Source organism: Chiloscyllium plagiosum, unplaced genomic scaffold (assembly GCF_037043375.1).
Source record: "Chiloscyllium plagiosum isolate Xiang-an unplaced genomic scaffold, Cpla_swu_hap1 HiC_scaffold_11, whole genome shotgun sequence".
NCBI lineage: Eukaryota > Metazoa > Chordata > Chondrichthyes > Orectolobiformes > Hemiscylliidae > Chiloscyllium > Chiloscyllium plagiosum.
Genome location: NW_028270149.1, coordinates 81294595 through 81318104, shown reverse-complemented (window position 1 = coordinate 81318104; position 23510 = coordinate 81294595). Strand labels below are relative to the sequence as shown.

Genomic DNA, 23510 nt, shown 5'->3' with positions numbered 1-23510 from the left:
ATAATGATTGGATTTGGATGAGTCTACCTGGATTTAGGAAAAGAAAATCATTTTTGACAAACCTGGGAGAGTTTAAGGACCTAAATAATATATTAAGTAAGAACCGATAGATGTTGTTGGTTTAGATTTTCAGAATGTTTTCAAAAAGGTTCCACATTGGAGGGTAGTGAAAAAAATTACAGCACATGGGAGTTGAGGGCCGGGGAAAATAAATTAGCATCAATTGAGAATTGATTAATGAACATAAAAGAGCATCAGAACAACTGATTCAATTTTAGTTTGGTAAGTTTCAACTAGTGTGGTTCCACAGGGGTCAGTGTTTAGACCGCAGCTATTCATAATCGATAGGAATGATTTGAAGAAAAACAAAATACTGCAGATGCTGGGAATCTGAAACAAACAGACAGAACACTCTAGAAACTCAGCAGACCTGACAGCATCCTTGCTGAAAGAAACAGAGTTAACATTTTAAGTTCATTATGACTTTTCTTCAGTCAGGGTTAAACATCATACTTCGAAATTTGCAGATGGAGTTTAGAAGCATGAGATGTGATCTAATGCCATCATACAAAATTCTTGTAGGGACTGACATGGTCAATGCAGGAGGAAGTTTTCCTATATTAGAATAAAGAGTAGGTCATTTTGGACTATGATTTCTTGGAATTTTTATCAATCGAAAATAGGGGCAGTGACTATTTAGAAATCTTTGCGCCAAATGACAGTGGAAACGCAATAGTTGAGCATGCCCAAGACAGAAACTGATAGATATCTATGTATCAAGGGACATAGGATTGTTGCAGGAAACTTTTGTTGTACTTAAATCTCATTGCAAGGCTCTCTGTTTGAAAATAGTACACAAACATGGTTACATTATGAACGTGGAGCAGCAAACAAAGGTCTTTCACCAGTTTGGATAACAAGGAGGTTCCTCTGTTCCATTAAAATCTCCTTAAGATAATTACACTGGAAAACGTCTACACTAATTCACTCACTCAAGTTTCAGAGGTTCTTGCAGATCCCAGCAGAATCACCTACAATATCATGTTTACAAATAGGTTCTGTCAAATTCAGGAGTCAACAAACTGATCTCTCCAGCAGTTCCACTCCCTCTACCTCAATTAAAGACATACAGTGCTACAGCATAGAAAGATACTCTTCAACCTATTGTATCTGTACCAGTTATCAAGAACTGATCTACTCTAATCCCATTTCCCAGCATATCTTTCAGTGTTTCAAGTGATCATCTAGATAGTTTTTAAATGTTGTAGCAGTTCCTGCCTCTACCACTGTTTCAGAAAGTGAATTTGAAACAGTGAAAGGGGATATTCCACTCTGTTGTTCACAATTAAAACATCGCTGCAAGGTGACCTGACACCAACATCTGGTGAAGGAAATATAGTGACTATATTCATGGGTATAAAACACAATTGCTCATTTAAACTATTGCCAAATCAAGATTGTTCAGTGAACACTAACCCTGTAACATGGGCACGGCTTTCCATACTGCAACCGGTCCGAGGCTGGCAAACTGCCCAAAGGAAGTTTCTAGGAAAAACATTGGCATTCCAGCAACTGCCAGCATCAGAATGTAGGGAATAAGGAAAGCACCTGCAAAATATAGAAAAGGGAAAGTAAAATAGATTGCTTGAATGTTAATGTCACCAGGTTTCACAACTAATAGTTCATTTCAAATTAACACAGGAATGAAATGTTGTTGACAGAAGAGTGTGGCTGCTGATTGTACACAGGATCTGAATACAATCAACATTCAGGAACCTATACAACAGTGTTGCTTCTAAAACCTGCTGACTTCTCCAGCATTCTCCACTTGTTTCACACACCCAGCATGCACTGTATTTTGCTTTTATTTAGCTTCGTTAATTGTACTTGGCAGCCTTAATGTGACTGTCAGAAGGAAAATGCAATGGCCAGGAGATTGGAAAGGGCCTCATTATAGGGTTGGAGCTTGGAGTGAAAGTACAACCAGTGCTGCCCAATGATACTTCTTACATTGATTCCATTTCCCTCAGGAGAGCTGTTTCTGTCATGCTTATGGACCAGGGAGAAGAATCGTGAATGTAACAAAACAGTGTGACACCATAAAAAGGGCAGTCTTTACCAGAGTGTCAGAGAGATTGTCCAAGTTTGGGGTGATGCACATTCTCCATTTTGTCCTGGTGTTTGGAGAGCCGCAACATTACCTCTGTGCACTGTTTCCTGTCTTGGAAACAGGAAGGGACAGAAACTGGAAAGAGGAGATAGGGACGAGGAGATATTGACCCCATCTACATGGGTACAGTGAAATTATGAGGCCATCCCTCAATGAACACAGACTTCCCCACCCTAACACACACCAATCATTCACCAGCATCACATTCATTTCAAACTCTCCTACCAGGAAGTTCCTGACCAAAATCAATTAATAAAACCCACCAACCAAAAATCTTCACAAGCATGCTTTACACCAGTGAACTCTTCACCCTCGTGCACAAGCCTTTACTGCCTTCCTTTCAGATATTACCACTCAGCCTAATGTTGCATTCCTGCACTAGTGACTGAAGCTTGACTGGTGCAAACTGCTGACTCTCACAGCAGGAAACTACAGATGGCCATGCAGAGAGTGTCTTCAAACACCTACATTATTTGAGGGTCTGCCTTCAGACTGGGGCAATACAATGGGTCGGTGGTGAACACAGAGTCATACAGCACAGAAACAGACACTGCAGTCCAACTCTTCTGTGCTGATCAGACATCCCAATCTGATCTACTCCATTAACCAGAATTTGGCCCAAATCCCTCTAAACCCTTCCTCTTCATGTATCTGATATAAAAGTTGCCTTTCAAATGTTGTAATTGTACCAGTCTCCACCACTTCCTCTGGCAGCTCATTCTATACAAGCACCATCCTCCGTTTGAAAACAATGCCCTTTGATTCCCTGTTAAATCTTTCCCCACACCCCTTAAACCTATACTCTCTGGTTTTGAACATGCCCATCTTTGGAAAATGACCTTGTCTATTCACCCTTTCCATGCCCCTCTGCTCCAATAATCTAGGGAAAAATGCCCCAACCTATTCATGGTTTGGAGGAGCCAGTGCTGGACAGGGGCAGACAAAGTTAAAAGTCACACAACACCAGGTTATAGTCTAACAGGTTTATTAGGAAGCATTAGCTTTCGAAGCGCTGCTGCTTCATCATGTGGTTGTGAAGCAGGACCAGAAGAGACACAATCTAAAGCAGAAGATTACAATGATCTATTGAACAAACCTAGATCGTTAAGTCTTTCATCTTTTAGATTGGGTTTGCTGTTTTCAGTTCTTTAATATGTAAGTCCCAGAACTTCTTTTAAATCACATTCTCCAGATAACCTAAGATTTTATCACAAAAGGTGAATTTCATGAGTACCTGCCACGTTCATGGTGGGTGGTGTCCCCACGTGTAATGGAGGTATCGTGTCAACCCTCTGGCTGTCAATGCAGGCAGTCAATCCATGTTTTTTTTTAAAATTCCACTTTGGAAATAGAACCAGTCCGACTCAAGACTGGGATACATACATACTCTAACCTCATACCTTTAAGGCATTGTCTGAGCTGAAATGTCAACTTTTGTTACAAAACTTTAAGTTATCTGGAAAATGTGACTTAAAAGTTCTGGGATTTACATATTAAAAAACCAAAAACAGCAAATCCATTCTAAAAGAAGAAAGATATAACAATCTAGGTTTGTGCAATGTATCATTGTATTACTGTAATCTTTTGCTATAAATTCTGTGTCTTATGGTCCTGCTTCACACAGAGTTATAGTCATAGAGATGTACAGCACAGAAACAGACCCTCCTGCCCAACTCATCCATACTGACCAGATATCCCAACCCAATCTAATTCCACCTGACAGCACCCAGCCCATATCCCTCCAAACCCTTCCTATTCATATACCCATCCTGATGAAGAAGCAGCACTTTGAAAGCTAGTGCTTCCAAATAAACCTATTGGACTATAACCTGGGTGTTGTGCAATTTTTAAACTTTATCCAGCCTATTCAGTCTCTCCCAATAGCTCAAACTCTCCAATCCCCACAACATTTCTGCACCCTCTCAAGTTTAACAATATCTTTCCAATAGAAAGCGGACCAGAATTGAATTCAGTACAGTATTACATAAGAGGTCTCACCAATGTCCAGATGAGTTTATCCAAATGACAACTAGATGACCCAAATGGCTTGACCAATGTCTTGGAGAGCCATTAAAGTACATCCTAACTCCTATATTCAATGTGCTGACCAACGAGGGTAAGTGTACCAAACGCCCCTTTCACAATCCTGTCTACCTGCGACTCTACTTTGAAGGAACTGTGAACCTGCATCCCTCTGTCTCTGCTCGGCAGCACTCTGCAGGGCCCTACCATGAACTATATAAGTGCTGCCCAGTTTGCCCTCTCCAGCTTTCTTCCATTTGCCCACAAGCCTGTATCTTGTTTATTTTGCTCTGAGCAATGGGTACAATCGCTACTTCACAACGGTTAGCAACCTCCGCCTCTAGACACTCTCACTATCTGCTCCCCTCATTCTTATTCCCTCCTGTACATAACGTCAAAAACACCATTTTCCTGCGCCTTTCAGTCCTCAACAACAGTTAAGTCTGACTCTGCACCTTAACACTTTGACTCCTCGCATCCCACCGTGTTTAGACTACATTACCCATGCTGACGTTGGACACCCCGCGCTTGCGCAGAACTGTCCAGCAGCTTGGTTGTCTGCGATGCCTCATGGGAGTTGTAGTTCTGACGTGCGTTCGCGCTCCGCAGCAGCTGGTGTCCAACGGTCAGGAGTTCGAATTGGAGCGCGCGAGAGCCCACGAGCGACAGTCACGTGGTGCGGCTTGTGTTGTTGGAGTGCATCTGTAAATACCGGTGGGAAGGGGGCGATGGTTTATACACTCCCTCAATCAACATCCTCCTCATTATATAAACTACCCCGATCCTGTCCATCAACTACTCCCAGTGATGGCTCTCCCATAGTCAAATCTGGCCGTGACTGCCCTACCCCCATTGGAAAGTTACAGAGATAGCGGCTGAAATCCTTCTGCCTATCAACTATTCACACCGGGATTCCCAGTTTAGAGAGCGGCACCATCCGGGCTGTTCACACTGTGGGGAGGTTACAGCTTCTCCCCACGTCTGCATGAGTTCCCGCTGGGTGCTCTGGTTTCCTCTCAGTCTGAAGGTCTGCAGTTTAGGTCGACTGGCCATGCTGAATTGCCCCTAGTCTTCAGGGATGTGCAGACCAAGTGGATAGGCCATGGGAAACGCAGGGATACAGGAATAAACAGTGCAGAGATGATGGGCCGAATAGCCTCTATCTGCACTGTCGGGATTCTCTGATTCTTTGTGAGATCCATAATTTGACATGAACATCAGTCATATGGAAGATCATTAGTTGAATAGCAGTGTTAAGTGCATAAACATTATAATTTCGATAGGAAACAACACTTTCATCCACAATGTAGGATCTCAGCTATCCTCTCAAATTTATTGAACTGCTGTTAAACACAAAGGAGTTCAAATAAAGTTCCCAAGAAGGTCACTGGAGCAACAAGTTTGAAATTGAAGCCCTTTCTGAGATGCTGTCCTCAGTTCTCTTCCTGTGTGCTCTCCACAGTCTCCAAAAGTAATCACAACTGACACCACCTGAGACACTAAAGTAATCTACCAGTCACTATTTGCATGCCTTGAAGTCAGCAGCAACCTCCACCTTGTCAAATGGGTCAGTTATTTTTGTGGGGCCCGTTTGTGATTGTATGTTTTTGTTAAATTGCAGACATATTGTTTTTATAATTGAAACTTGAACACTGTGCAAATGTGCAATAAGGGCGGCTGGTATAACTGTTGGTGACTGCAGGTTAAAATGCTCTCTGGTTCTTTGAATGCGATTTTTTACGCCATTTATTTGTTCTCTTTGTGCTTTTCTCTCCTGTATTTTGGATTTCATGACAATACCTCCTCCATTTCTGTAAGCCAGATACGGGAATCTCCATACATTGCCCAAACCCACAGCAGAACCGATCACTGAGAGCAAGTAGTCAGTCTTCGAGGACCAGTTACCTCGCTCGACGTTCTCGTCACCTTCGTGCACACATTCACTGGTGGCAGCCTGGAAAAAGAGGAAATGTTAGAAAAACTCAGCAGGTCTTAGCAGCATGCATGGAGAGAAAGCAGAGTTAATGTTTTGAGTCCAGTGACCTTTCTTCAGAACTGATAGTACCTCGGAAGAAACTGTATAAAAGCTGATGACGAGAAATGAGGTAAAAACAATGACTGCAGATGTTGGAAACCAGATTCTGGATTTGTGGTGCTGGAAGAGCACAGCAGTTCAGGCAGCATCCAAGGAGCTTCGAAATCGACGTTTCGGGCAAAAGCCCTTCATCAGGAATAAAACGACGAGAAATGAGCCGACCAAGACCAAAGGGAGAGAAGGAAAGTTAGACAAAGGAATGGTTAATGGCAGGGAAGGGGGGAAAATGATAGGGACAATGAGTAAATGAAATTTGATTGACTCAGTTCAAAGCAGCGAGGTCATAATTGGACCTACAATAGGTAAAGGACGTTGTTAGTCGAAAGTGAGGACTGCAGATGCTGGAGATTACAGTCAACAGTGTGGTGCTGGAAAAGCACAGCAAGTCAGGCAGCATCTGAGGAGCAGGAGAATCAACATTTTGGGCAAAAGCCCAAACCTGAATTGAAGTTTTGGGCAGATTCCTGATGAAGGGCTTTTACCCAAAACGGCGATTCTCCAGCTTCTCAGATGCTGCCCGACCTGCTGCGCTTTTCCAGCACCACGCTGAAGGATATTGTTAGCTCAGCTGGCTGGCTGGATGGTTTGCAATGCAAATAGATGGCCACAGCATTAATTCAATTTGTGCACTGAGTGTGGGAAATTGTTAGATTTGTGGCAGCCATTTTGTCACATATTAAAAGCCTGGAAACCATTTTGCATCTCATCTTCGTGCCTGCTTGCTAAAAGCCTGTGTTTTCCTATGCCCGGCTAAGACACTTGGCCTTGCAACTGTACTGATACCTGATAAATTATTCTCTTTGGATGGAGCTATTCTTCTCTTTGCAAGGACCTATTTGTCTACTAACGCCTGCTTATCAGCTACTAACCGACGCTGTCCAGACATTACGTGACTGAAGCTAATGACTGGGCAAGGTGCCTAGCTTGCTAATTATCCTGCAATTAACAGTTTGCTATTTGTTAATCAATCAATTATGGAGGAGAAAGTGAGGTCTGCAGATGCTGGAGATCAAAGTTGAAACTTTATTGCTGGAACAGCACAGCAGGTCAGGCAGCATCCAGGGAACAGGAGATTCGACGTTTCGGGCACAGGCCCTTCTTCAGGAATGAGCAGAGAGTGTTCAGCAGGAGAAGATAAAAGGTAGGGAGGAGGGACTTGGAGGAGGGGCGTTGGAAATGTGATAGGTGGAAAGAGGTCAAGGTGAGGGTCATAGGTCGGAGTAGGATGGAGGCGGAGAGGTCAAGAAGAAGACTGCAGGTCAGGAAGGCGGTGCCGGGCTGGAGGGATCAGGCTGAGACAAGGTGGGGGGAGGGGGGAATGAAGAAACTGGTGAAGTCCAAGTTCATCCCCTGCGGTTGGAGGGTTCCCAGTCGGAAGATAAGACGCTCCTCCTCCGACCGTCGGGTTGTTGTGGTTTGGCGGTGGATGAGTCCAATGACCTGCATATCCTCGGTGGAGTGGGAGGGGGAGTTGAAATGCTGTGCTACAGGTTGGTTGGGTTGGTTCGTCCGGGTGGTCCAGAGGTGCTCTCTGAATCGCTTCGCAAGTAGGCGGCCTGTCTCCCCAATATAGAGGAGGCCACACCGGCTGCAGCGGATGCAGTAGATGATGTGGGTGGAGGTGCAGGTGAATCTGTGGCGGATATGGAAGTTTCCTTTGGGGCCTTGGAGAGAAGTGAGGGGGGAGGTGTGGGCGCAAGTGTTGCACCTCCTGCGGTTGCAAGGGAAGGTGCCGGGAGTGGAGGTTGGGTCGGTGGGGGGTGTGGATCTGACAAGGGAGTCGCGGAGGGAGTGGTCTCTACGGAAAGCTGATAGGGGAGGGGAGGGAAATATATCCTTGGTGCTGGGGTCTGTTTGGAGGTGGCGGAAGTGACGGCGGATGATGCGCTGTACATGGAGATTGGTGGGGTGGTAGGTGAGGACCAGTGGGGTTCTGTCCTGGTGGCGGTTGGAGGGGCGGGGCTCAAGGGCGGAGGAGCGGGAAGTGGAGGAGATGCGGTGGAGGGCACCGTCGACCACGTCGGGGGGGAAATTGCGGTCCTTGAAGAAGGAGGCCATCTGTGTTGTACGTATTTTGAACTGGTCCTCCTGGGAGCAGATGCGGCGGAGACGAAGGAATTGGGAGAATGGGTTGGCGTTTTTACAGGGGGCAGGATGGGAGGAGGTGTAGTCCAGGTAGCTGTGGGAGTCGGTTGGTTTGTAGTAGATGTCCGTGTTGATTCGGTCGCCTGAGATAGAAACAGAAAGGTCTAGGAAGGGGAGGGAGGAGTCCGAGACTGTCCAGGTGAATTTGAGGTTGGGGTGGAAGGTGTTAGTGTAGTGGATGAACTGTTCAACCTCCTCGTGGGAGCAATCAATTATGGCCTATATAATCACTCTTATGTGGCCGTTCTTCCCCTGAGGGAGAAAGTGAGGACTACAGATCAGAGCTGAAAATGCGCAGCAAGTCAGGCAGCATCCAAGGAGCAGGAGAATCGTCGTTTCGGGCATGAGCTCTTCTTCAGGAAGGCCCGAAACGTCGATTCTCCTACTCCTTGGATGCTGCCTGACCTGCCGTTCTTCCTCTGAGCCAAAATGTATTCTTGCTTTGTACGCTCTGAAAAATATAGTCAAAAACATCAACCCGTCGATGAAATTTAAAAGGCAAAATACTGCAGAGGCTGGAAATCTGAAATGTAAGCAGAAAATGCTGAGCCAACAAGCGCGAGAAGGGAGCTGGGTTCCCTTGTGGTTACGGAGGCTGGGAGACGCTGAGGCAAGGTTGTGTTGAAGGAGACCGCGCCGGACTTTGTGACTAATTCGGCGGCGTCTGCCTTGAGAGACTTACAGGGATCCCAATATTTGTTGCCTGTCTCAGTTTGTCCTGGTTTGTCTATGGTTTTGTTGTTTGCTTTATTGTTTGTTCTTTGCTTGTTTATTTGCTTTCAGAATAATGGGATCGCTGAACTCTAAATGCAAAAGAAGGGCTGCTCCCGGGGACAAGTAAATCTTAGTCTCGCTGAGCAGGGTGGCCTGTGTCTGGTTGCGATCTCGAGGAAAACACAGAAGCACTGTGGTAAATATGTTCAAATCAAGAGTAAGGTAGGGGATATCATCATCCTGCCGTCGCCGGTCGATATCCTAACTTTGACTGTTCTGGAATGTGAATGCCTCGATACCCTTACAAGCAAGGAATAAACAAAAGCTAAAAACTGAGATAGGAACAAAATTGGAAAATGTTCATGACTCAACGCTGATTCTCTGCAGCTTGCAGAAAGGTTAACCCTTTGTGGTCTGGTTTGGATGCACATTTGCTTGTTGGTGATGGAATGTTTGTTTTGTTCCCTAGAGCTCGAGATCCAGGACTGTTTTGAATTTGATTTGCATTTTGGGAATTTGATTTTCTCAAAGTTAAGGAACCATCTGATTTATGAAATTAAATATTAACCCACCCTTATAGACCCTACTGTCAATTTCTAACTAGCCACATTTTATGCTCACATTAAAGCCAATCTTATTTAAATTTGAATCAATTCAATATGGGAAAAGACAACATTACAATTTGACATCAGCATAAACCTGCTCTCGAATTCCCAATAGTTTCATACTCCTGCCAAAGATCAATTTTACCCCTACATGTTGGACTAATGAAAGAATTGACTAAAGGAAGTATAAGCAGTAGCATTATAAATTCTGGCCTCAGGTGCAGAATCATTTTGTTCCAGGATGAGAACAGGTGTCTGCTTAATTTTAATAATAATCTAAACCAAACATTAAGGAAAATCACCTCAGACTCATTGATTGGAGGAATTGCATGAACTTTAGATAATTTAGTTAACTATTGTAAAATTGGAAGCATAAAGGTAGATCCAAAATATTCCAAACCAACAGTATTATTTTCAGAAAATGATACTTGCAGATTTAATTTTTGTTTCAGACTGGTTTGTTTCCACTTAATTTTAAAACTGTTTTATCTCATTTCATTGGTGATTATGGAGTGCCAGTCATTACTTTATTCTGTATCAATTTCCCTCCCTCAGACAATTGAAGATTCAGTTCAACATTGTTTTGAAAAATCATGGAACAGATATCCTACTGTTAATGTGTCTTTGGATTCAGCCATTATTTGTGATTAGAAGTATTTTGTTACCATGTGAGTAGACAAGACCTTTTAACACAACTGCAGTTATTTCACAGTCTATAACATTGTAAATGAGCAATGATTGGTCAGGACTGCTTAAGGAACCTGTCTGGGATTTAAATTAAGGGACTAGAACCAGGGAATTATAAATGGATTTGAGTTGGAAGCTATACAATTTACATTTTAAAATTTGGATTTAAGAAATGAATTTCTAGTTTATATTGATTTTTAACATGTCTTAAAATGTTTGCACCCTCAATTATGGGTAATTATTAGTTACTTTTAAAAACCAATTTTATTAGCCCTGAATATCACAGTCAGAATTAATTGGCAGGATCGACTGGTTTTATATGTTTAAACAGTCAGTGACCTGTCTCATTGCCTCAGTTACTTTGGAGCATGGCTGCATTAATTCATTGATTTAAGAATGGAAGGATAAAGCTGATATCAGATGAAAAGATACCTTACCGAAGGAATTCAGTTGAAGGAATTATGCATGTGTTCAGAGGATAGAGGTATGCACAGCAGATGGAACTCCCAAAGGCTGGGAGATGTTCATAGTTGAGTGTGAATGGGAAGATGAAAAACAAACAGCGTAAGGCCATTAAGGTTGAGTATTTAAAGGATTAAAGCAACAATGTTGTAAAAAAGAACTTGCATTCTACTTGGTATTGCAAGCCTATGTCTGGCACACTGACCCTATTTGAGGAAGGGTTGATATTGATTGGTATGAGGAATAGCAATTTTATTCCAGGATACCTACTGAACCCCTAACATCTCCTGATTAGTCCCCAGCACATCCCCTGACCATTCCCCCCCCTCTACTGCCTTGTTAGGTTTTTGCCTCCCACCAACCCACCTCCACTCCTAGCACCTTTACTTGCCACTGCAAGAGATATAAAACCTGCACCCACACCTCCCCCCTCACTCTATCCATGGCCCCAAATGATCCTTCCACATCCAGTAGAGATTTTCCTGCACCTCCTCACACGTCATCTACTGGGTCTATTGTGGTCTCCTCTCCACTGGGGAGACAGGACATCAACTTTCAGATTGTTTCATTGAACATCTCTGGGACACATGCACTAAACAACCCCACTGCCCTGTGATGAAGACTTCAACTCTCCCTCCCACTCCAGCAAGGGCATGCAAGTCCTGGGCCGCCTCCAACACCAGATTCTAGCCACCCAATGCCTGGAGGAAGAGCACCACCACTTCCAACTTGGGACCCTCCAACCACACAGGATCAATGTGGATTTCAACAGGTTCCTGATCCCACGCCACCCCAATCCCAGATCCAACCCTCCAACTTGACATCACCACCTTGAATTGACCTACCTGTTGATCTTCCTTCCCACCTATCTGCCCCAACCTATCACCATCTTCATCAACCTGTCGCATTCCCAGCTACCTACACCCAATCCATCCCCTGCCCCCAACCCCACCCACATTCCTGATGAAGAGCATATGCTCAAAACCTTCCCTCCTGCTCCTCAGTTGCTGCCTGACCAGCTGTGCTTTTTCAGCACCACACTTTTTGACTCTAATCTCCAGCATCTGTGGTCCTCACTGCCTCCCTGTGAGGGTTCTAGTCCAGGTAATTGTGAGCCATTGGATTTGTAGTGGATGATGGCTAATTTAGCTTTTTCCACCTGGAACCCAAGCAAAATATACAGTTTCTACCCAATGGAGTTGGTGTATTTGTTTCCCATTTGCCAGCAATCAGTTTGTAAACTGAATCCTCAAAGAAGCTTTGCAATTCACAACTAAAATTCCCAAATCATCCACACCTCTGTTTTACTTGAGGTTACTGTTTATTGTTCTGTTAACTCACCATGTCCTTTGGAGCATGTGTTTGATGGTAGGTCAGTGAGAGCCCAGATAAAGTCAATTCCCTTGATGATCCTTATGGTGTGATTGTAATATAGGTTCCCCAATAGTAAGAGAAATTGAGAAACAAATGTGCCAGGAGATCTCAGATATGAGTAAGCATAATAAGGTTATAATGGGGATCTTAATTTTCCAGCCAGTGAGACTACCATAGTGTTAAAGATTTGGATGGTGAAGAATTTGTCAAGTGTTCAGGAGTATTTTCTTTATCAATATATGAATGCACCTACTAGAGAAGGAGCAAAACCAGACCTTTGGGCAATAAGTCAGGGCTGGTGACTGAGGAGCACTTTGAGTCTAGCAATCATAATTCTGTTAGTTTCAAAATGGTTATGGAAAAGGATAAACCTTTGGAAAAAGTTCAAGTTTTTAATTGGAGTAAGGCAAATTTTAATGTGGTGATACAAAAACTTTTAAAAAATCAATTGGTGTAGACTGCTCGCAGGTAAAAAGATGTCTGACAAGTGGGAGGTGTTCAAGAATGTGATGACCAGAGATATTTTGTTCCTGTTAGAGTGAAGGGTAAGGCTGGTAAGATTAGAAACAATGGATGAATAAAAATAGATATTCTTAAGAATAAAATCTTCTCAGATATGGGCAACTTTTATTCAATTGAATCTCTTAAATGAATATAAAGTGTAGGGACATTCTTGAGAGAAATCAGGGAAGGCAAAGACAGGATATGAGACAGCATTGGCAGATAAAGGTTAAGGAAAATCCAGAGATTCTGCAAATAAATTACCAGGAAGAGGGTATCTCGGGAGAGGGTAGGGCTCAGTATAGCAATGCAGCAGTGTGGTTTCATGATGTGTTAAAGCTTCTTTCATGGAATGTGTGCATAAGTGATAAAGCCAACAATTGTTGTTCATCCCTCATTGCCCTTGAAGTGGATTCCTGGCTCGAAAGTTATACAGGTTGATTATGAACTAGTCAGGCACATTGTAAATCTGGAGTCATATATTGGACAGACACAGTTCTGTATTACTAGTCTAATGCCATTACCACTACCTCCCCTTAAATTACACTTTTTTATTTACTTCCTCCAGTATAAAGAACATTAGTGTATACCAGGGACCTTACCAATTCCTTAAACATTCTACAGTCTTAAACTGAAGACCAGATTTTGCTTTATACAATGAATAGTATAATTACTCACCTGATTTTACTTACCAAGGCCCCTGCTCATCTCATACTTGCTCCATTTCCCATTTCCTGAATTAATGCTTTCCCTATGGTGTTCAGGAAAAGCGCAGCAGGTCAGGCAGCATCCAAGAAGGGCTTATGCCCGAAACATCGATTCTCCTGCTCCTTGGATGCTGCCTGACTGGCACTTTTCCAGCAACACATTTTTTCAGCTCTGATCTCCAGCATCTGCAGTCCTCTTTCTCCTATGGTTTTCAGCCTTGAATGCTTTAAAAACTCACCCATTTCATGCAGTTTTTCAATCCCTTGTCAGCTTGAGGTTGAAGATAGAGAAATAAAAAGGGTAGGGTGGGGGGTAAAATAAAAGCATCTCCTTCGCCTCTCTCAACTCTTTCTATGCTGCATAAGAGCATTCCATTCCATTAACTTGCCTTATTTATTCTATTGGGGTTCAGATCAGTCTCTTATTAACTGGTTTGCATAACTGCTTAAGTCAGTCATACAGCGTGGAAACAAACCTTTTAATCCCAACCAGTCTATTACTTAATTGGCTAATCTCACTTGTTGCGCAGCAGTGGCCTTAATTTGGTTGACTTGCCCTGCCATGATTGAATGGAAGAGCAGATTCAATGGGCTGAATGGCCTGATTCTGCTAATATATCTTATGATGTAATGGCCTTATCAAAGAGATTTCAGACTTAAAAATGGTAACTTTAAGTAAAGTGCTAAATTGCACACACGTTTTGCACTTTGCACCACAGCACCAGTCAGTGGCAATCAGTACTCACTCGCATTGAGTTACTTTCAAAAGTCATTGAAATATGATGTCTCGGAATCTTTGCTACTTCTCCTAATTCTTGCATCATCTCCTGGATACCATTCCAGCCTGCCGCAGGAGTTGGTGCTCTGCTCTACGAAGATTTTTGAAAGGAGGTCACTCACTGAGGAAATAGCACGTTAGACACCGTCTGCAGGAAAAGAGAGAGGGGGACACAAGCTGTCGACACTGCAGAAAAATACTGTGAACTACATTTGCCGGAGTCCAAGTAGTGGTCTGAGCCAGTTGAAACCAGTTTGTACTAACCAAATTCTGTGCAAAGCAAGGCAAATGAAGTAATGCAAAAACCTATTTGACAAGGAGTAATGAGATAATGCTACCTCGGTCCCCTGGGCCAGGGCTGTTAAGGTAAAGAGATGCGATATGTGTCCGAGCCTGAGCCAGTGGGGAAGAGACAGACATTTTGAAAGAGATAAGGAAAAGAATAAAAAGATGACGCTCAGCCGTGGAGCCAGGGAGAACTCCAGAGTTCGACCATTGCAGAAGTGAACCCAATATCATGAACGTGATGATGACATCGAGAGTGAGAGGGGGAACAGAGCGCCTGGACAGCGTCCGTCCTCAGCAGTGCCAGAGGAGCCATGAGGGTGTACAAATAGGTTCTAGCTTTTGCTTTGTGACAACAAATATATAAGCTACACACATGTATTGTCTCAGACAGTAATAAAGTGACTCGTGAGTTACAAGAGAATTGATTTGTGACCTCCATACAAGCCAATATAACGGGAGCCTGCGATTGCCAGACTCCAAAATATTTTGGTGTCCCTATATGGGCATGAGGGTAAGTCTTTCCACTGAGTCGGTGGGAGACTCCAGTCAAACCAAATTGGCAAGGTACAGAGAGAAGAGGAACTCGGGGTTCGAGGAGATATCTCAAAGTGCTCAGCAACAGTGTATTCCAGTGAAAAGGAAGGACTGTAAGAAAAGGGGTAATCTGCCATGGAAAATAAGGGAGGCTATCAAATTGAATGCAAAGGCATACAGAGTGGCCAAAAACAGCATGAAAATAGAAGATAGAAAATAGAAGACTGGGACTATGGGTAATCCATCACTGTATTGTACAGACTGGGACTGTGGGTGATCCCTGACTGTATTGTACAGGCTGGGACTGTGGGTGATCCCTGACTGTATTGTACAGGCTGGGACTGTGGGTGATTTATTACTGTATTGTGCAGACTGTAGTTGGTGTCCAGGATCACCCACAGCCCCAGTCTGTACAGTATGGTCAGGGATTACCCACAATCCCAGTTTATTTAAAAGTAGATTTTCTTTCAAGGCTGAAGTATTTTGTCCTCTGTTTCAGAAATTTCAACTTGACTCACGTCAAGATTTCACATTAAGTCTTGTCAATTCACACAGAGGTAACCTTTGATAGTGACATGAGACATCCTGAGTTAAATAGTGTTATTGTGGAACATGAGATGAAATTGAAAGAGACGAGACATTTAAATAAATGCAACAAAAACTGTGTGTCTTAGAGTCAGACTGTGTAAGAAATATATGTGAGATGATAGATATTTGGAAAAACTCAGAAAATGAGAAGTTAAGAAAATGATTGCTGCAAAAACAGAAAAGGAAGTCGGTGTGAGACACAATACAGGGATGGAGAGAGATACAAACAATGAACGCAGTCAGAAAGAACACAAGACACACTTATTGACAAGGTGAAAGTAAAAGTGAGACATGTGAAAGACTGTTAAATTCTGATGTTTCACTATTTATTTCTGACTGACTGTCCTGCTATTCCAGTGACTCAGAGCCATGATTCCTGCTGCTGCTTTCTATCCGAGTCTTTCTGCTGTATGGTCACAATGAGGATGGTCACTGAAACTATTGTCCATCTCTCTCCCTCACTCAGACTGACAGAATGAACAATGAACAGTCGGTGTGTACACTTTCCCCAGTAGAAGCTAACACTGTACCTTTGGGGGTCCTGCTGTATGTTTCACCTGCTCCCCACCAACTGAAGCAGTCTGCCCATGACAGGAGTGATTGGAAGGAAGCAAACAGGTAGTACAGACTGTCGCCAATGATGCAGTTGTACGAAATGTTGGACATTGTAATCAGAAGCATCATAGCAATCCCCACACCTGAAAACAGAAGAAAGAACACGGGAGTCTGGTTTGTGAATTATTGATTTAAAATAATGTATTTGACATGCATTTGGCTGGTCATTCAACCAAATTGGATTTTCTTTCAGTGAGCACAGGACAGAACAAGGAGACTGCCCTGGCTGACCACACCTTTGGGGAAATATCGGTTTTGTTTAATCGATTATGTTGGCTGCTTCAACATTCAGTGTCCAACAGTAAAGATTTCAAACAGGAAATGTTAATTATGTTATAGTTCTATGTCAAGATTACAAGAATGATGTTCCTTGTCTACACATTTATACGCCCTCTCACTAATTCTTTAGGACACCATTATCATTGTGAGTGGTGATAATCACACATGCCCAGTCTTAGGCCATAAGGTCATAAGATATAGGAGCAGAATTAGGCCATTCATCCCACTGAGTCTGCTCTGCCATTCAGTCATGGCTGATATGTTTTTGAACTTCATTCTCTTGAGTTCTCCCCATAACTCTTGAACCCCTTACCAAGAACCTATCTATCTCTGTCTTGAGTATACTCAATGACTTGGCCTCCACAACCTGCTGCATCAATGAGTTCCACAGAATCACCACCCTCTCGCTGTGGACATTCCTCTTTATCTCAGTTCTGATGAGTTGTCCCTTCAACTTGAGGCTGTTCCCTCATGTCCCAGTCTCTCCTACTAGTGGAAACATCTTCTCCAGGTCTACTCTATTCAGACCATTCATTATTCTGTAAATTTCATTATTCTGTAAATCCTTCTAGGCTCCATTGAGTCCTTAACTGTTCCTTATTTGACAATCCCTTCATCCCTGGGATCACTCTTGTAAACCTCCTCTGGACCCCTCCAAGGCCAGAACATCCTTTGAGACATGGGGTCCAAACATTTTCATATATTTCAAATGCTGTCTGACCAGAGCCTTATACAACCTCAGTAGCATATCTCTGCTCTTATATCCTAGCCCTCTTGAAATGAATGTTAACGCTGTATTTGCCTTCCTAACTGCCAACTGAACCTGCATGTTAACCTTAAGGGAATCCTAAACTCCTACCCTTTGATTTGGTTTTCCAAAGCCTTTCCCCAGTTTGAAAATAGTCTTTTTTTCTATTCTTCTTACCAAATTGCATAACTCTCTCAATTTCCCACCCTGTATTCCATCTGCCACTTCTTTGCCCACTCTCCTCACTACTGTAAGTACTTCTGCAGCCTCCCCACTTCCTCAGCTCTTCCTGTCCCTCTACCAATCTTTGCGATAACTGCAAACGTAGCAACGAAGACCCCAGTCCGTTTGTCCAGATTGTTAATGTATAATGTTGTGTTCCCAACAGTCCTTGTGGAACTGGTGGATTTATCCCTTATCTCTGCCCTCTGCCAGTCAGCCAATCCTCTATCCATGTCTGGATGGGTTACTCTTTGAAGGGTCAGTGTAGACTTGTTGGGCCGAAGGGCCTGTTTCCACACTAATCTAACCATGTCAGGATCTTTCCCCTAACACCACCGGCTCTTATCCTATTTAGTAGCTTCATACATAGCTCCTGATTTAAGGCCTTCTGGGAATTCAAATAGATCACATCCATTGGTTCTCTTTCGTCTAACCTGCTCATTACCACCTTAAAGAATTCTAACAAATTTGTCAGACATGACCTACCCTCGATGAAGCTGTGCTAACTCAGCCCTACTTTACCATGCACTTCCAAACCCTCCACAATCTCATCCTTAATAATGGACTGTAAAATCTTACAAATGATCAAGATCAGACGAATCGGCTTATAGTTTATTACACAGCACCAAATCCAGAATTGCCTGTCCCCTGGAGGGCTCTGTCACAAGTTGCTCGAACAAATCACCTCGTAGACATTCTACAAATCCCTTTTTTATTGGATCCCCTACCAACCTGATTTTCCTCGTCCAGTTGTATCTTGAAGACTCCCATGATTATTGTAATTGTGCATCATTTTTTACATGCCTTTTCTATCTCCTGATTTATTTTCTGACCCATATCCTGACTGCTGCTGTGAGGCCTGGACATAACTCTCATCAGGATCATTTTTGCTCTGCAAACCCTCAATTTTCCAAGATGGCGACAGTGTGGCAGGGCTGCATGCAGACTCTTATCTAGAGCTCATCCACTTCCATCTACTTTTTAAAAATCTTTTAATTTATGCTCTTTCTTGATTTTTTTTCTTTTCATTTCTTTGGTGGGTTGGTCGGAGGCAACAACAGCAGGCTTTACACGGAGTGGTAGCAGCCTTCCGGTAATTGGAGGTGGCAGTGATGGCAGCAAGGACGTTCTCCTGCTCCTCCAGCAATTGGAGACTGAGGTGATGGACTCTTCAAGGTGCCAGTGCTGGCATATTGGAGGACAGTGGCAGGAGCGGGAATCTTGGCATGGCAGCAGACTGGCCTGTCAGTGGAATGAGGCACTCCAGCTCGCAGTAGGCCCAGAGCGGGGACACCTGGTGTCACCAAGGCAGCAGCGGAGCAGGAGACTCCTGGCTGGAATCACGGGAGGACCGGAGTGGGAACTCCTGGTTGCGGGGCCCAACACTCTACCCAATATTGGAGGCAGCAGTGAGATGGGCCCAGCAGTGATGAGATGGCGCCTGAGGAATGGTGACTCCTATAACAGTGGGTTCAGTGCAGACAGCTGCAAGGTGGTGGAGATGGGCGAGTGACACAGGTGTGGCATCTCTCTCCAGTCTCCCTTTGCAAAGGTATATTCTAGCAGGAGATGTGAGACAGTCACAAACTCCCCCTCCTGAAGCCACTTTGTAGGCAGCATACGGTGGTGCAGAGAATCAAGGCATACGTGAAGAATCTCTCAGGTACTGCCCTTCTCACCATGAGCCAAGTGATGTCATGGCGCTTGTTGGAAAATTCTGGCGATGAGGCATTTTGCGAAATGACTTTGACAGTCTGCTGACTAATCTGTCCTTTTCCCACAGGGTCTTGAGGATACTACATACTGACCTCTTCCTAATTGACTTGTGATGAAAAATGTTTTGAAATTCTTCACAAAGGTCATACACAAGAGAAACCAATACTTGTCACAGATGTGGTCACATTGAACTTCAGTAGGGTCCACCAACTCCAATTTCATGCAGTTACAAGATATTGCCTAGCCCTGCTTCTCGATTTTATTTAAAAAGTTCTTAATTTGATTTTTTTCAAAAAATTCCAACTGATCTTTTAATTTGTAACCTTATTTCCCTTATTTACCTTCAACCTGAAAGTAGCCAATAAAGTCAAGTTAGTAGCTATTATCAACCAATGAACTTATGCCTTACCAGTGATGTCACTCTGCTGTGTTAGGCCCCCAATCCTGCATTTCAATTCATCATTTTTATAAAAAACCTTACAAACTATGAGCCAAAAAGTCAATAGACAGCATGTACCACATCTAATAACGTGTATGGCAGATCAGAGTGCAACATTACTTTATAAGTTTGGCTTTAACCTTTGTCAGATAAGGGAGGTTTATTATTATTTATTAAATCATCACTATTACTTTTTTGAATTTGCTGTGACTGTATTGATAAAATAAATATTCACCTTGTAACATAGGCACAGCCCTCCACACTGCAACAGGCCCGAGGCTGGCAAACTGACCAAAGGAACACTCCAAGAAAAACAATGGTATCCCAACAAGAGCCAGCATGACAGAGTAAGGAATAAGGAATGCACCTGGAAAATAGCAGAAAGGATTTCAATTTTCAAGCTGAAACTCCATGCTTACACTGTGTGGGTTGGATTAAAATTTACCCTGAAATCTCTACGAATGCCCAAATTCCCATTTTGTGAATTTCACTCTCTAACACAATCAGATATCTTTTCAGGTCACTTTACGCAGTTATGTTGTGACATTTCTTATACATTTATCCTTGGTTTCCATCAATCCAATGGTGTGGGTTGTGAAGAGCCCTGATTTGAGCAGGTTTGATGTACAAGCCTGAACACAGGGCCTGACTAAGGAGCCTGCTATTCTGAGGATTTCACACACTGTGCAGTAAATATATCTGATGTGGATGGCTCATGCATTCTAAACAATATCACTTGAAAATATATTCCAAATTAATAAATGAACCATTTACTTTGGTTTATAAATAGCCTATATTTGATGCATCACATTGCTAATTTTAAACTATTACCTTGACATATCTCCCTCTTCATAAGAAAATAGTATACAAACTTGTTAGCTGTGGGATTGAATTTACCATTTCACATTGGAATTGTTTAACCCTGCATTATTTACTGCATTATTTTTAGTGCAATAAACATTTGTTATTTACTGAACTACAATTTTCAGGATAAGTCAACAAATCGATCCATTTAGTTCTGCCTTTCTCACTCACCGATACTTTTAATTTGTCTACCATACCTCCTCTGTTTTTGTAAGCCAGGTAAGGAAATCTCCAAACATTCCCAAAACCCACTGCATTACCAATCATTGAGAGCAGGTAATCAGTCTTCGAAGACCAGTTACCCCGTTCCACATTCTCATCACCCACAGCACCATGTTCATTGGCGGTATCCTGGGAGAAAGAATTGAAATGGCAAGCTCAGACATTAATCTTTCTCAGACTAGATCTCAAGTGAAATGTATAGTCACCACTCCCCACGACTATCGGAAAATTGCGCAGTTCTCTATTTAGCAGCAATGTCTGTCAGGTTAGAAACAGCCAGAGGTCCACAGAGAGTCTACAATTCACAACGACCAAAATCTACAAATCAACAGTATCTCTCATTGTCTTACATGGGTTTTTACTGTTTTGTTTTGTTGAAATACTCACCGTGTCCTGTGGAAGGTTTGGCCGATTGTCATTCAGTAAGAACCGAAATAAATGCCTTCGGTCCAGTTTCGGACATCAATGAACTATTCTTCCACTTGCACAAGAATTGGAAGTAAAATGAGGACACTCCTTTTGGCCAAAAGTCCTCCAACTTCTCATGAATGGATTATTCTTGTTGAGTCAGAAGTCAGCCTCTTACTGTGTTTCATAACAGGTGTAACTCTGCTTAGCTAATCATTCAATTTCCACATTAAACATTTCTATTGAGTTAAATGATTTGTTTTCAGAACAGTTACGATCAAAGTGCATTCGTTCCCTGTCCTCAGAGTTTGGGCAAAGTGCTGGTTTTAAAAGGAATAGCTCCCAAGTGAATCCAAACCAAGTTGAACTTCAGTCAAAGAAAAGCTATCTAAGATTTCTTCTAAAAATGAACGGGTCTTCTCCCATATTAGAAATATTATTGTCATCCCCTGCTGCCCGAGTTAATTTTACATAATGAAATTTGAATTAGTTTTGAATGTGTGGCTGTAGTTTTGTAATCCTTATACAAGGTGAAATGTACATGGATTTGGGAAAAACATGATTGTGTGTCCATTGATCTGGCAGTCTCACCTCTCACCAAATGTTTAAAGTTGGAAGATTATAAGAGAGAAGTAAATCTGTGTTGCTTTCTTAGCATTCCATCATGAAATGTTATTGCCTAAAGTGTGCTTACTAAAGTGACGTGTAATAGTTCCATAGTTGGAAAAGTTAAGTAACTATTAAATAATATGGTTCCTACACTGTTGCCTCTGACTATCGTCAAGTCACAAATTGAAAGAGCAGCACATTAATATTCAAAAAGTCTTCATCTGTATTGGAGTAGGTTATTGATAGGGTAAGGCAATATTCTGAATTGTATGATTATATAGGGCTCTCTCAGTGTGAGATCCAGAGCTAATTACTGAAAAACTTACATTGCTTTCAAATGTTATTTACTGATCAGCTCAGCCATCTGGCTGGCTCATTAGAAGCTTTGCTAGGTGCATGATCTTTTGGCTGAATCACAAACACCAGTGGAAGTGTGATGATTGCATATAAAAATACAACAAAAAGTGTCTTTTCTTGTGCAAAATGCAGTGTCACCACATTCAGCGCCATCTTGAAAAACTGAGTTTAATGCAGATTTTACTGCTTTTGAGTTCATCTTTCCCTCTTCTTCTTGTTACACTCCGCTCCTCCTCCATTCACTACTTGACATCAGCCAGGGTCTTTGTAACGGGCTCCAGGGTCTTGTCATTGGGCTCTGGGTTCTTAATTATGGACCCACCATTGCCACGTCTCCCACAAGCCTCTGTGTCTGAGCTGGAGCCATGGGCCTGGTCTCCTACATACTGCTTTCCCTACGAAGCTGCCACCAGTCATCGGGATCCTGGCTCAGGCCTCATCTGTGACCTCAGTGCTAGAGCCAGAGCCAGCCAAGGATCTGGGACTGCATGGGGCCCTGCCCCAACCGACTCCCGTGCAGAAATAAAAAAAACCACAGGAAGACCGATCACCATGGCAGCTGCCACCGCCATCAATCACCCGAAGGAGGTCCTCTCTTGCTGCTGCTGCCCCCTGTCTTTTGCAATGGTCCTCTGGCCCCTACACCCTCCTCTGCCTCTGACAAAAGTATAAAGGCCCATTTTCCTACAACTTTCAGCTCTGAAGAAGCCTTGTACTGGACTCAACTAATTAACTCTGTTTATCTCTCTATTGATTCTGCCAGACCTTCTGTGTTCTGCAGCATTATTTGTGTTTGTTTCTCAGATATTATTCCTGCTTACGGGAGTAACTGACTCTCAGATCAATGTTGTGACACTAGCTCTTTTACACCCTCATCCATCTCCCCTATTTCATCTGAAGATTCTATAACCCAGAATATTGTGCTGACAATCATGTTCTTTCCTCAACCACAACCATCTCTGTGATAGCAATGATATTAGATCCTCATACATTAATAAACACACACAACTCTTCTGCCTTACTCACAAGACTCCTTGCATTAAAAAATCCCATCCATCTTTGCCACACTCCATTCTGCACTAACTTGAATATATTTGCATGAATGTCTGCACTGCAATGGTGGTTCTTCAATACTTTTCAGTACGTCAACCTTTACTGAACCTCCACTTAGTATCCCAGACCCCTGCAAAAATTAGTTTTAAATCCCACCATCACAATCAGCAATACCCTCAGCAAACCAGAACACTTGTGTACGTCCCACCTTCTCCAGAAATAAATGTGATCCAACACTAATCTGTTCCGGATCGCAATGCACTCTGGGGCTTTCCTGACTTTTTGCCAGCCTCTTTCTGATTGGTCAT

The 23510-nt window shown here is 42.9% G+C and overlaps 1 protein-coding gene across 1 annotated transcript in view; it reads right to left on the bottom strand.

Moving 5' to 3' along the window:
- LOC122557091 (sodium- and chloride-dependent neutral and basic amino acid transporter B(0+)-like) overlaps positions 1-21284 on the bottom strand; it is a 93174-nt gene extending 71890 nt beyond the window's left edge. The window contains 5 exon segments of the mRNA XM_087992230.1: positions 1477-1608; positions 5993-6146; positions 19925-20056; positions 20725-20904; positions 21163-21284. Coding sequence (XP_087848356.1) covers positions 1477-1608; positions 5993-6146; positions 19925-20056; positions 20725-20820 — 514 coding nt within the window. The 5' untranslated portion in view covers positions 20821-20904; positions 21163-21284.
- Between the last annotated feature and the right edge of the window lie 2226 nt (positions 21285-23510).